We start from the raw sequence: 15,242 nt of genomic DNA, 5'->3' as shown, positions 1-15,242 counted from the left end.
CTTGTTAGTGTAGAATCTCAGGCCCTACTCCAGGCCTGCTGATTCAGAACCTGCATTTTAACAAGAAGTGCTGTTCCATATTTAATGAGAGACGCTTCCTTTACCTCTAGGTTTATACTCTACTATGCTTCAGGAAAGAAAACAAACCTCTAAGAAGAGCTTGTTAGTTTAAAAATAAATCTCAGTATATGAAAGGGAAATAATTTGGGCTTTATTGGTACTTTCATCATCTAGCCGTGTAAGGCCTTCTGGGTGAAGAGTTGACACTGAGCTTTTTGCCTTTGCTCTCTTCTCTTTAAGGATGGAGAGTTTTTCCAACCTGCTTTTGGGAACTAGGAAGGATACTAGGTACACCCTTGTAAAGAGGCTTTTCATGCTTTTGGAACTCACTTTTTGTGTCCTTCTCATTCTAACGGTATTACCTCCCATATTTTTGAGCATCTGTCCTTCTGTCTCTTTAACCTGCCATCAGTAGGAATAACTAGTTTTTGTTTTGAGAAGTTCAATATTTATAGAGTATCAAAAACTGTTTAAAAGAAAAGCTTATATCTGCAACAGAACTATTTACGTTTTTACCTTGTGTTCTCTTGTCTTTTCGTTGTGCGTACATATTGTATATTTAGTTACGTTCAGTAGACATACCACTTTGTGTCCTTCCCCTAACTCCACCTCTATAAACGTTCTATGCTGCTACAATGTAAATTGCACTTAAGATTGTTTCCAGTTTTTTTACTGTGCTTTACTCAACATCTTTAGTTACCTTTTGTTGTTTTATATTTTTCTTAAGACTGTATTTCTGGACACAGATTTAATTTACAGCCAGTTGTCATTACTAGTTTTCTAAAGTCACAGCGAACACTGAATTGGTGAATACTGAACCACTGCTCTTTGGAAATATATAAGGTTAGATTCCTGCAAGGTATACTCTAGTCACAACACTTTCATCAACTGATGAATGTATAGCCTTGGTTTTCAGAAGTTACTTCCAAGTAATTTGCTACTAATAATAGTTAAAATACTAAAACTTGGTAATTAACTATATATGATTTCAAGATTAGTCCTATAATAATGTCATCAGCATTCTCCAGTTGTATTCCAATATATTTTGAGTTGGTGTGCCAAGAACTGCTTATAACGCTGAGCTTCTATTTTATATATACATGTGTTTATCCATTTTGAGTTGTTAATGGGTCTTAGTTTCTGCTTAGTAGACTTAAGCTCACTTTTAATCTTAAAATGTGTAATGCAGAAAACTGATTTGGGGATTTTCTTATTTTATTGTAATTCTTTAGGTGATATATCAGTTGTGTGCGTGCTCTGATACATCTGGTCCTACTATGAGATACTTGAGAACCAGCCAGGATTTCTTATTTTCTCAGTTGCAACATTTACCTTTTTCTAACAAAGGTAGGATATTATTTTCCCTTATTACTATAACAAATTTGTAAAATTTGTATTGAGTTGATTTTAATTTTCCAGCATTTGAGGGTAGCAGTTTTAGAATTTGTGGAGTTTCATTCTCATTTTGTTACTTTGCTTTTGTGTTACATTAGGTTGCTTTTGTAACTTGTGTTTGAGAAGCCTGATATTTTAACTGCCAGCATAAACTTATTTTAAAGGAATTTGAACCTTATACTAACATAAAATTTTTTAATTGTTTTGAAGGAATAAGAAAATATTTATGTAAGATTTCAGAAATTTAGATTTTTTGAGTGAAAATTGTTTTGTAAAAAGCTCTGTTTTACTTCTGTTTCTTGTCTATATATTGAAACCAATTCGAGTCTTGAAATGAAAAGTAGAAAACTATTTATGGTAACTTTAGTTTATTGACCTGATCAACACAATTATCCCAGGCTTACCTATGTTTTATAGGATTCTATTTTATATAATATTCTTTTTGATCAATTTTTAATAATATTCTGAGTTATATTATATCCACATAGTAGTGGTTTTATTGACTTTTTTAAAAGTTTATTTTGTATCATCTTTATGTTTTAGGAAATCTAAGCTCACAAATTTCGTAATAAATTTCCATTACTGGTAATTATCAGCTTCTATTTACTTTTTAAACTATGGTGTGAGAGACTGTTGGGAATTATCTAATGGCAAAAATTTTTCACTTCATTTTTATTACAAGTGTATTTTATTTTTAATCTGAAGATTTTGTTCATAAGGTTTTTAAGAAACCCTTTTTTATACCTAATTAGAAAAAAAACTTAATATCTTGCCTATTATGGTGTCTACTTTAAAAAAATTTACCTAACTTTGCTCATAGTAATAATAATTATTATTAGTAGTAGTAGTGTTTGGTGAACTTTATATAATTTAGGACTTCAAAGCCAGGCATTTAAAAATAATACTGGATTCAGAAACTTCTGTTGTAAGTGATTCCCAATCCGAATTATATGTTAGACCAAATGTCCTGGGTAATCTTAAGACATCATAAAATTACGGAATTTAAATTTATTTCAATTTTTTAAAATGTATTTTTTTAATAAAAATCAAATTGTATCATAGTTAAAAAGTTAAATATTTGAGAATTACTTAGGTTTTCTGTTTAAATACTAAATTCTGTGTTAATGAATTATGTCATAGACTCAGAATTCTGTAGATTTGTGTGAAATTATTCTGGCAACAGAAACTTGATTCTCTTTTGTTCTTCAGTTGCTTTTGCTCACTTTTCATAGACATGTACTAGCTTATTTTTTCTCCCTTGACATCTGTTTTTTTTTTTCTTTTTAACTTTACAGAGTGATAAATTATTATGTTGCCAAGTTTCATAAATTATTAACTTTATGATATATGTGAAAATGTCTGATGAGTTACGGATTTTAAGTCTGTCTGATCTTGTGTTATTATTCTGAGAAATTAAGCATGTATTTAAATTCCAGAATATGAAATATCTATGCTGAACCAAATGTCATGGCTGATGAAGACTGCCTCAATAGAACTAAGGGTAACTTCTCTGAATCGTCAGCGGTCACATACCCAGAGGCTCCTACACCTCTTACTGGATGACATGCCGGTGAAACCATACTCAGGTGAACATGTGAATGTTGGCATTTGTTTTGTTCTGTTGCTGACTGGTCTCTGAATGCCAGCACAAATCTGAGTCTTGTGTTTAGTATGTGATTGGAGGCCAAACAACTTCTTTCTGCCTTTAGAATTTTTTTTTTTCTTCAAACACAAAATTTAAAAATCACCCATAATTGCCATTTTATTATTGTTTGAAGCATCCACATTTTGCTATATTCATATACACAAATATTCATTGGAGTTTGTCACACTTAGCCAGCATGACCCAAGATATTCTAATATGTATTTTACATGCAAATTAAGCATGAGCTTTTCTAATCATCTCAGTGGCATGATTGGGTCCTGCCTCTTTTGGAGCTTTGATTATCCTCATTACAATTGTGAACTGGATCCCATAGAGACAGAAATAATTAGATGCATGTTGCTGATAAGTCCTCATCATCTTTGCATTTTAATTATCCATTTGTAAGGGGCTTTTTGACCTAGAAACAATGACATAGAAATAAAATACCTTATGTTTGTTATTTCCAAATAAATTTTTTGAGTGTGTTCTTTTTCTGATCTATTATTGCTGATGCTCCAACAGATGGGGAAGGAGGAATAGAAGATGAAAATAGATCTGTCTCTGGGTTCCTGCATTTTGACACTGCTACAAAAGGTAAAGCCCTTTGATTTGGTAATACATTTGCAGATAAGTATATATCAAATTGCCTAAAATTTCAAGAGATAAATAATGCCTTTATCTGCAAATTCTGAACTGGTATAGAAAAGCTATGTAAAGGGTTATGTATCATCAAAAAATTCTTTTATAACTAGAATGATAGGATGGGAAAAATAATTTTGCAAATGGATATATTAGAAATAAAATCAAATTTAGATTTCAGCACAGTCTTCAGTTTCCAGAATGATAGTACTGTCTTTGTGAGCTGAGTACAATGGTTTGCTCTTCTCCTCAGTGTCCCAAGTAAAATTGAACTACTTTTTATTATTTCTAGTGCGTCGAAAAATTCTAAGTATTCTCGACTCCATTGACTTCAGTCAGGAGATTCCTGAGCCTTTGCAGTTAGATTTCTTTGATCGAGCCCAGATTGAACAAGTTATTGCTAACTGTGAACACAAGAATTTACGGGGACAGACGGTCTGCAATGTCAAGGTGAGCATTGTTCTAGACTGTGTACAGTATTAAGTAGTTCAGGCGTTGAGTTGTTAGGAAAAAATAACTTTTTTAATCTAACAGAAATACTGGTTTATTGGTGTTCACTTTTCAAACAGCCAGGAAATAAAACTGAATAGGCCACACTACAGGGTTCCCTGTTACCTTCCTCTTAGTAGTCATGCCACCCAGCTATGACTGTGGAGAGGTTTTAACTGTTTAACTCCCTACCAGGTAAGTGGAAATGGCCTCACTAGTAGGAAGAAGATACCCAGGCTGCACTGAGTTTCCTGCCACAGAGGCTCTTTGGTACCACTGTTTGGAATGGGAGGGATATACCCACTGTTTTTGACAGAAACTGGGCAGTGCCACTATTAGGTCGCATGTAAAGGCATCTGAAACTTTTCCCTTTAGGGCAGTTTATAGTAATTGCTAGGTAATTATTCTACTGGTGTCTGAAATGGTCTTATTTTTTCTCTCTTTTCTCAATTATATAGCTTCTCCATAGAGTTCTGGTAGCAGAAGTAAACGCCCTTCAGGGTATGGCAGCCATAGGACAGAGACCTCTGCTGATGGAGGTGAGCCCTGTTGAGTATATGTCAGTTTAACCTTTTAACTGCCTAAACTACTTAAATTGCCAGTAACAACTGGTTGATTGAAAAACAGTAAATTGATTTCTAGTTCATCAATCAGTAAACTACTTAAAAAATTAAACTTTAATCTTTCAGTTTTGATTTAGAGCCATTATAAGCTGAACTCGGGTTAATGTCTAGATCCAGAGTAAATAACATCTTTTCTGCTAAGCTAGTTGAGGATTTACAACCTGCCTATATTGTGTAATAGACTTCACTTGCTCCCTCTCAGTGAGGGAGGAAAGAGTCGTTTCTCATCACAAATGGGGAAATATGGGTCAGAGATCAGGTGAGAAGGACCACACATACATGGAAACACAGCCAGCTAGCCCAAAGCAGGAGACAGAGAAATAAAGACACATCAAGGAAACATGCCATTGAACTTGAGTTTTAGGCAACTCTCGTGCTCCACAGTAAGTATAAGTAGACAGTTGCAAGAAGGAAGATGGGTTAAAAAACTGATTTCCACCCACATCACCTCTGCCTTCTGCCTTATACACTCACCCACCCGCCCACACAAATACACACACACAAACACACACACAGCCTTGTGTATTATTTTTCATAGCTCTGGCCACCAGTATAACATGAAAAAGTTATCTGCTGACTGGCATGCATGCATAAGGTTTCCACAGTATACTATAAATGTTTTCAGATCAACTGGCAGTGTTAAAAATATAAACCTGTTGGTAAAAGACATTATTTGCCTGTGTGTTAACCTTGTGATTCAATTTCTGTGGCTTCAGGAAATCAGCACTATACTTCAGTATGTGGTAGGAAGAAACAAGCTGCTGCAGTGTCTTCATGCAAAACGGCACGCACTGGAGTCATGGAGGCAGCTGGTAGAAATTATACTGACAGCTTGTCCCCAGGACCTCATTCAGACAGAGGATCGACAACTGATTATTCGTGATATTTTACAAGATGTGCATGATAAGGTGACATGCTTTCTAAATTACTCTATACTGCTGAACAAATATTTACATCATTTAAATAGTTTGCCACTCTCCTCTTTTTCCATTTTAGATTTGGAGTAAATAGAGTTGTGCAATGCCAATGTTAAGACTTTCCTTGAGAAATGTATTAACTCTGTACAGTAATGGCTCTCAACTAGAGTGTGTATCAGAATTTTCTAGGAAGCTTTTTAAAAATAAACATAACAGATCCTACCCTAGACATACTAAATGGAACACTCTAGTGGTAAGCCCATTGTGTCAATTTCCTTTGAAAACCTTAGGAAATATAATAGGGATTTCTTCTGGTTAAGAACACATCACTCAGCATCCTATTTAAATTTCTTTTTATATATTAGCTTTCATTTTCTTTGCACAATACAATTCCATTCTTACATTCTTATGGCAGATGAAAAGCTAAATGTATACAACATGTTAATGACTGTAGCTGAAAGCAGGATCCTCACTCTGATTTGTCTTTCTGCTTTAAGATACTGGATGATGAAGCAGCACAGGAGTTAATGCCGGTGGTGGCAGGTGCTGTGTTCACCCTGACTGCTCACCTCAGCCAAGCCGTTCGCACAGAACAGAAGCAACCATTGGTGTTGGGACCCGGAGAGGCCCATTATGTGCTTATGCTTGATAGTCCTTTCACCTCACCTCCTCCAGCAGAAAATCCAGTGGTGGGCTTTGCTTCTATTGGCGATTCTTCACTTCACATCATATTGAAGAAACTGTTAGACTTCATTTTGAAGACAGGTTTTTTAATCTAAATTTTCTATAAATTACAACTTTTGTATTTGTTTTAACCTTAATTTGAAAAAAGGTTTTTTACTTTACTGTATTTTCCTAGGTGGCGGATTCCAGCGAGTGAGGACACACCTGTATGGCTCTCTGCTTTATTACTTACAGATTGCCCAGAGACCAGATGAACCAGACACCTTAGAAGCAGGTATAATTAGAGAGATTTCTAATCTTTTCTGTTCTTAGACAATGGGGGTTACTTTAAATTTTTTAAGAATCACTTTTTCATCTTTGGATAAGCCGAGCAATAATAAATGAGTCTTTGTGGATAGAATCATTAAATTGCTTATTCTAAAGTCAACGAAGAATGTTTAGTTTTCTGAGATTGTGATGATAGTATATGAGTGATATAAAAACAAACCCTCAAATACCACTTTAGCTTGTATATTTTTATAACTCCGTCTCACCTCTGGTCCCATTGAACAACACAAACAGTACATACCTAGTTGAATCTTTAAAAATGGCTGTTATTCCACGTTTGGAAGTAACATTTATTTAACCATTTGCTTTATTCATAAGCATTTAAATTGTTTCTAATTTTTTACATAATATCTTCTTAGAAAGTAATAATAGCCAAATGATATATTTATAGTAATGTCCTACCAGCTTAAATAATGCACAAAAATACCTTTAAGGTCATTACAAATAATAGTTCAGAGAAGCTTTTTAAACAAATAGCTTTTTTAAGAGATAGTAATGGAGATTTCACTCCCCACTGCTTTCTGCCAACACACCTCCCCCATTTTCCTCTTGACTGAAAATAAAAAATTTTAACTTTGTATTTAGTTGAATTGGCAAAAATCACCACTTAACCACTAGGTGGAGTTCTACAACATGCTATATAAGAAGTCATTATCAAGATGTGAATACAGTGAGATCATAAAAGAAAATTCTCCTTTGTTTTTAGTTTTTAAGTGATCTACTTTTAGCCCTTAATCATTTTTTTCTTAGTCATAGTTATTGCTTATTTTGATTTATTTTAAATAGCAAAGTACTTTATTCCCTAGATACTATTTTTTTAAGATTAAAGTTAGAAATATTAAATTTAATAAACATTTATTGAGCATATACTTTTGTGCCAGACACTGTACCTACTTTTCATTTGTTTTAAAACAAAAACTGAATTTTTAATATTTGTGTACTTATTTTTCCATACCACTTTTACTTTATTTTTAACATTACCATATATAGTGGGTACTGGCAGTCATGTTCCCTGTTTTGTTTAAAAGGAATCTGACATATAGAGGCTAAGTGACTTGCTTGTTTGTGACATGTCTGAGAATTAGAATTCAGTTCTCTCAATTTGTAGGAGAATGTTGTTTCTCCCAACCTTAGCATGTCACATCTTTATCTTTTTATTTTATCTTTTTGTAATTGATAATTTTTCCTTATTGTAATTTGGTAGGTAATGCCAGCAATGTGTTTATAACTTGTATCACAGTTGATTAATTTCTAATATATAAAGGGCATCTACGAAACAAAAATCTCTGTAAGTACCTATTACCTTGAGCTGGCAATGCAGTAGGTCTGAGGAGGAACCAAAGATTGTATATGTTTTGATAAAATTATTTGGAGGATCTTATATTTCTCCCTAATTAAGAACAGTGTAGTTGAAATCTGACATTGCTTTTGCATATTCCTGGGGGTTAGTTGACAACCACTGACATCATGAATCTCCTCTTTGTCTGTATTCTTTTTGCTTTCTATTTCCTCTTGTTTCTGCCAGAGATCACCAGGAGGAAAATGTAGATTATTTGACCAGAGCCTACATGTTTAATAGGAACCACAATTATTATATTCTAAATTTCTTTATTGATCTATTTCTTAAGCTCTAGTATTATAAAAATATTTCACACTTAAAAACAGATTGATAGTGACACAAATATACATTTTTCAGCATATTCTTAATCAGATTAATTTAAAAAATTTATTGAAGTACAGTCAGTTATAATGTGTCAGTTTCTGATGCAAGATTAATGTTTTTAGTGAAAGTTTATATAGCCAACCTATAGCATTATGCTAACACCTTGGTGTAGAGGATATAGTGTATCCTGCTTAGTTTTATTTCTGTGAGATTAGCCTTGTTTGAATGTTTTGTTGTAATTTTAATAAAATGGACTATTGCTTTTTAAAACAGATTCATTTTTAACTTTCCATTTTTGTAGAACCTTATCATTCAACTTTATAGTTGATTTATGGAAGATGTCAGTTTGAATTCTTACTCTTAAAATTGTTTAAACTGTTGCAATTTTAAACATTATTATAGGTTTTTCTCAAATGTTCTTTTTTCTTTTAAACTGGCTTTTCTTTTCTTTAAGTTTGACCAGTTAATGATATTCAGTAGTATCTTTTATTTGTAAGTAAGAATTAGGGATTATGGTAAGAGTAAGCAATTTTCTGCTCTGTTCATAATTCTTTTGCACTTCTGTAACTTTTGATCAGGAATATTGTTCTTTGTTTATGAAACGAAGTATCCATTCATCTTAAAAAAAACGATTAGAAAAGACACTCCACTGCCATTATTACATTTTTAAGAATCCTATCATGAGATTTTCAGTTTTGTTGGTCCAGGTGTTAGTATGAGCTAGAATTACAGTATAACTGTATCTATGATTTTAGTCAAAGTAGTGGAACTAAAAGGATTTCATAGAACATCTTGCCTATTGTTGACTCTGTTCTTTTGAATCCAACTCCACTAATGACTTAAAACACTAGCTGCAGCTGTGCATGTGTGTTGTAGATGCAGGCCTTTTGCTTGAGGTAAATTTAGATGTCCATTTCTCACCACTCTTTTTATTTTTTTACAACCTGAGTCAGGTCCTAGAACCTTAGAACATCTAAAAATTAATACTCAGTTATTTTAAAAATATCTTTTAGCTTTCATTTTTTATTTCAAAATAAATATTGATTGTAGGAAATTTAGAATATAGTAATGAACAAAAGGAAAAGAAAAGTCACACATTCTACCCTTCTAAGATAATTACCACAACATTATTTTATAGCCAGCCATCTTTTTTACTGATGTATGTCTTCCTTTTTCTTTCTACTTAGTATTTTATCAGCTTTTACCCTCTCATTATATAACATTTTTAATACCTCTGTAGATTTTGCCAGTTATGGATATACCATAATTTATTTAGCTTACGTTTTGTTAGCCAAATTATCATAAAAGATAAAAACAAATTCTCAATAAAAGATAAAAATAGACTGATTAGCAGGATAAATACAGAAATTGGTTCTCTTGGAATCTCATAATTCATTTTGATTTTTTTTTTCTTATTGAAGTGTAGTTGATGTACAATATTATATAATTTATAGGTGTACAATATAGTGATTTATAATTTTTAAAGGTTGTACTCCATTTATAGTTATTATAAAATATGGGTTGTATTCCCTGTGTTGCACAATATATCCTTGTAGCTTATTTTACACATAATAGTTTCTACCTCTTAATCCTCTATCTCTGTATTGCCCTTCTCCCCATTTTGATTTCGTGAATAGTTTAGCCTTTTCCTAACGCCATTTAGTGGCATCTTAGTTATCTTAGTGTACATTCATGGAATGGTGCATTGTGTTCTTAAAGTTTACCTGCTCAGACTCATTGGTTTATGGACCTTTGTGTACAGACAGTAATGGAAAGATTTTTTTGTTGTGTATAAGGTGTTATTACTCAGTTACTAAGCTGCTTTTTGTTGAAGTGTTTTACATGTCTTCTTTATAACCCTTTAGCCAAGAAAACGATGTGGGAAAGGCTGACAGCCCCTGAAGATGTATTTAGTAAATTACAGCGGGAAAACATAGCCATCATTGAGAGCTACGGTGCTGCCCTCATGGAAGTGGTCTGTCGAGATGCTTGTGATGGTCATGAAATTGGAAGGGTACGGTAACTCCTGCTTAGTATTGTAATTGGATAAATATTTTGACTTATTAAGGTATAAATTGAATCAACTTTTCAAATGTATATTACATATTGAGAATTATTTTCTGTAATGTATTTTAGTGAATTTGCTTATTTGCTTTAATTTGGGATTTCCATTTTGTTTGCTGATATGTTTTGTTTAATTCTGTTCAGAATTTTAATTCGTTCAGAATGTACCCTCAGAATAATCTTTTTGCTAATTTTGTTTCCTTCCACTGATAGAAACAGCAGAGATGCTGCTTGATAAATATCCGAGTAAGAATGCTGGATAAGTAGCCTTTATACTAGTGTATCTGCTTTGTGGAGGAGTATGTGTATTTATATATCTTTTAAGTATTGTGTCATACTGCAGTGAGGAGGTAATTTCCTGCTGAGAGAAAATTACGTAGCATTTGAGTCTTGTAGTATGCTCTCAACTATGTTTTTAAAAATGTTTTTATGCATAGAAAAAAGGCTGGGAGGCTATAGATCAAAATTGTCTGTGTTTATCAGATAATGTTTTCTGTATACTTTTCTTTTTTTCTGCAGTAAGCATGTAAAACTTCACCATTGGAGGGAAAAGCTTTTTTTAAAAATCCCCTTTTTTCCAACAAGTAATGTTTAGATTCTGCTAAAATATATTTAATGCCATTACTTTAATGTGTTGAATTTTGTTTCGGAAGTATAACTATCCTGAACTTTTTCCTTTTATTAATAAATTGAGATTCTGGGTATATAGCTTTCAACTTTTAAGAAAGGAAAGGAAGAAAGTTGTATTGCCGGCAGCCATTCTCCTTGCAAGAAAAGTTCCAGGAGTTACTGTTGTTGATTCGGGTAGTCATCTCCATGTTTTGGACTTTGATTTGTTTTCCCTGCAGATGCTGGCACTGGCTCTACTTGATCGGATTGTCTCCGTAGACAAGCAGCAGCAGTGGCTTCTGTATCTTTCTAACAGCGGCTATTTGAAGGTGCTTGTGGACAGCTTGGTAGAAGATGACCGCACTTTGCAAAGCTTACTCTCTCCACAACCTCCCCTTTTAAAAGCACTTTATACTTACGAATCCAAAATGGTAAGGCTTTATATTCATTTGAAGTTAGATCAACAGGTCATTTCCTCTTGGGGTTAAAGATGTATTAAAGAAAATTAACATGGCCTATGTTTTGAATATTTCTATCTTGTAAGCTGTAATCATTTCTGAGGAGTTTTGAATTTGGGGACAAGTGCTAGAAATGTTTCTTCTGAGCATGCCAGATTGGGTTGATATGATTCTGAGAGGGTTGGTTGGATGCTGAGACAGCTGCTTACTCACATTGCTGATGGTGGCGAAGCAAGATGATGCTCGCTGCTCTATGAGAAGAGTGAGCAAAGATGTGCTTCCTGACAAAAATCAGACTGCATTAGTTGCCTACTGAAATTCCAATGGAGATGTGCTGGTTCTACTTTAAACACAGGATTTTCAGTACTGTATATAGAGCATATCATTTCCTTTCCTCCAGATCTGTTTTTATTGCTGTTTCCTCCTGGTTAAAAATGCCACAGGTGCCACAATGAGAGAAGCAATAAAGTCTTACCTCTTTTTTCCCTCCTTCTTTCATTTATTCAGCAAGTATTTATTAAATACCTGTTATATACCAGGCATGGCACTAGGCAGTAGAGACAAAACTGTGAGCAAAACCGTCTTTCCTACCCTCCATAAGCCCACGTGATGATAACAGAAACTACGGTTTAGTTGAATGCTTAATCCATGCGAGGCACATGTGGCATTTCAGATATGCTGTGCCATTTACTCCTCATAAAAATCCCATGGTAAAGGTGGTATAGGGTGCCCCGTCATAGCTAGCCCAGAATTTCTCTTTAGCGATGATTACTGATCAGAAATGTGCCATGAGAAAGTCTCATTTTTGTATGAGATCCTTGCATATGATCTCTGTACTAATGATTTCTGTTTTATAACTTCTTAGGCATTTCTCACAAGAGTGGCTAAGATACAGCAGGGTGCTTTAGAGCTGCTGAGATCTGGGGTGATTGTGAGGCTGGCACAGTGCCAAGTCTATGACATGCGCCCAGAAATGGACCCACAGGGGTAAGTGGCCATATTGATTGGCTTTTTTAAAAGTTCCCAGTAAAGGATTATTAAGGAAAACATTCCAAACATAATTTTGCCATTTATAACTGTGTTTGAGCAGTACTCTTTCATCTTGATGATTTTCTTTGGTCATATACCCCAGCCATTTTACCAGTAAATGGATGTTGCTAGTGAGGGTAAAAGTGGATAGGGACCTAACGCTTTCCATTTTAGAGCAGTAACATAAGAGGAAAATGGGAGAGCATTTTTGTTAGTTGTTGTTTTTCTTCATGACTTTATTGTTCTATTCAGTAGAAATACATGTTTTCAGTTATAGTGGCCTTTAAAGTACTGTGAAATTATAATTTGTTGTGGATTTTCTATTCCTAATGACTTGAATAGTATTTTATATTTTTCTCATTTTAACATTTTACCAACTGCTTGCTAACTTGAAAGCTTCAAGTGAAATTATTTTAAGTTTCAAACTTTTTAGCAGATTTCTCAGTTGAGTTTGATGATGGATTTTTTTTTTTTCTTTTTTGTCTACATGGCTGCAGTATTGTTAGGCCAATAGCACACCCTCCTAGCATTAAACAACATTTAGGTCAGTCTTAGTAGTTTTCTTTGAAAGATCCATTGCCAAATTGAATGTTTGAGTTTTTCAGGCTTAACTATAGAACTATTTTACTTCTAGAGAAAAAAGTTTTTTTAAATATCACTTCCTAAAGTTTTAAACATGAGAGTGATTATTCTCACCTTACTTGAAGAGGTTGAGTTAATTATATTTCTCAGTTCATGGCATATTTTTATCACCTGTCTTTGGAAAGCCTTTCTATTATTTCTTTTTATTTCCATTTTCTGTTTTCATTCTCTTCTCTTCAACAGGCAATCTTTTTTTTGTCTAAAAATTTAAATGTAAACAGTTACAATAAATAATAGTTTATGAATACAATATTCTGAAGTGTAATCTTAAATGTTAAATAATTTTACAACCTCATTTTAACTTTTTAAAATCTAGTTCTATTTCACAGAGTGGACGATGTAGATTCATTTTTGGCTTTGGGTATAGGAGAGGGAAATTTGGGGAAAGTAATTTTTGTTTCTGTCTGTTTCTCACTCATAGTCTCTGTGGCCCAAGGGAACATTTAGAGTAGAATAAATATGTGCATTCGGGAATTTTAAGCATTGTCTTTTCAAATTATGCAAATAGTCTTTACTAAGAGTTTTCAAAGTTCAAATAACTGTTTGCACTAACTGTGCATATAGGATACAGAGTACTCATTAGTAGCTTCACATCTTACTCAGCCACTTGTGATTGTTTGCCATGGAGATGGTCAGGGACTGTTGGCGTGTACCTTAACTCTTGGACTGTTGCTCTCTCCTTGTTCATTGGGAATGAATCCAGCATGTTTGGTATGAGAGACCCCCCAGTGTTCATCCCTACTCCGGTGGACCGGTACCGCCAGATTCTCCTTCCAGCTCTTCGCTTGTGCCAGGTCATCCTCACGTCTAGTATGGCCCAGCACTTGCAGGCAGCAGGGCAGGTAAGAGGAATCCTTAGCGTAGAAATTAGAGAGTGCAAATATTGTTATTTTACAAATGCTGAAGCCCTAGGCTTAGAATGCTTAAGTGAATTTACCTTAATCAGTCTGTTTGTAGCAGAGCTGGATATTGAAAATAGCCCCTTGACCTTTGCTCTAAACTTCATTGGCCTGTTTCTATAGTCTTTTTTGAATGAAACACTACAGCTAATTAATAGAATAGTGAGATGCAAGCAAGCGATATATATTTGTTCTTCTACAAAAGGAAGCGGCTATGTGATAGAAATAAACTGGCTTCTAAATTATAATTTAATTAGTTTTTATTAGAGAAAGCCATACCCTTTATTAGACCTTGCAGAAAGTACAAAAGATAGATGATAACACCACATTTAGTTGTGATATTTAAATAATGAGTAATTTAAATGTGAATGTCTAATTAATAAAATGTTTTTCCTTTAACCACCAGAAGTTAGTTTTATTTTCATTGATTTTCAGTGAAATCTTTAAAAATATATTTTTTCTTTAGTAATGCAATATACAGTTTAGCCTCTCAGTGGGTAACTGGGCTTGTTGTTACGAATCTGCAGGTAATTTATTGTATTGCTCTGACCTGTGGTACCACCAGGACCTGTGTCCTAATAATTTATGGTATTTTATCTGCTTTCCCTACCATCCATCTTCAGACTTACCTCACTAAGGTGGACTGCTGTGGTTTGTAGTGTGGCACCTGATTTTACACTGCATTGGTCTAGCGGACATTCTGCTCCCTTTGTACATGGGCTTTGAGTCAGTTCTTTAACACTCGGAGACTTTCTTTGTCTTCTACTTTATTGAGATTAAGATTTTTTAGTAGAAGCGAGACATTATGATACAAGACCAGTCTTGTCCTGAGCATAGTGGAATCATCTTAGTAGCTTCTTTAAAAAATACAGATTACTGAATTTCATGTCTAGCAGTGATGGGCTGAGCCAGGAATCTGCATTCATATATAGAAGGGCACAGTTCTGAGTGATTCAAATGTTCAGACTGTTGTGGCAAAGTCTCTGCCTTCAAGGCATTTATAATCTAGTTAAGATGTTTGGATATGAAAATGAGTCCTCTGTGATGGTACGTTATAAAGTGCTAAGCTGAAAGGGCAAGAGTTTGGAGGTCAAGGTTT

The 15,242-nt window shown here is 33.9% G+C and overlaps 1 protein-coding gene across 1 annotated transcript in view; it reads left to right on the top strand.

The window, feature by feature from the left end:
• NUP205 (nucleoporin 205) overlaps window positions 1–15,242 on the top strand; it is a 65,488-nt gene that overhangs the window by 36,544 nt on the left and 13,702 nt on the right. The window contains exons 23-34 of the mRNA XM_031674634.2: window positions 1,293–1,407; window positions 2,892–3,041; window positions 3,623–3,694; window positions 4,032–4,189; window positions 4,687–4,767; window positions 5,568–5,759; window positions 6,266–6,533; window positions 6,628–6,726; window positions 10,308–10,456; window positions 11,355–11,546; window positions 12,439–12,560; window positions 13,948–14,086. Of these exons, the coding sequence (XP_031530494.1) occupies window positions 1,293–1,407; window positions 2,892–3,041; window positions 3,623–3,694; window positions 4,032–4,189; window positions 4,687–4,767; window positions 5,568–5,759; window positions 6,266–6,533; window positions 6,628–6,726; window positions 10,308–10,456; window positions 11,355–11,546; window positions 12,439–12,560; window positions 13,948–14,086 (1,737 nt within the window). The remainder of the gene's footprint in view (window positions 1–1,292; window positions 1,408–2,891; window positions 3,042–3,622; window positions 3,695–4,031; window positions 4,190–4,686; window positions 4,768–5,567; window positions 5,760–6,265; window positions 6,534–6,627; window positions 6,727–10,307; window positions 10,457–11,354; window positions 11,547–12,438; window positions 12,561–13,947; window positions 14,087–15,242) is intronic.

The sequence above is a fragment of the Vicugna pacos genome, chromosome 7, assembly GCF_048564905.1.
Source record: "Vicugna pacos chromosome 7, VicPac4, whole genome shotgun sequence".
In the NCBI taxonomy this organism is placed as follows: domain Eukaryota; kingdom Metazoa; phylum Chordata; class Mammalia; order Artiodactyla; family Camelidae; genus Vicugna; species Vicugna pacos.
Note: the sequence above shows the minus strand (reverse complement) of the source record. Positions and strands in the feature narration are given on the sequence as shown.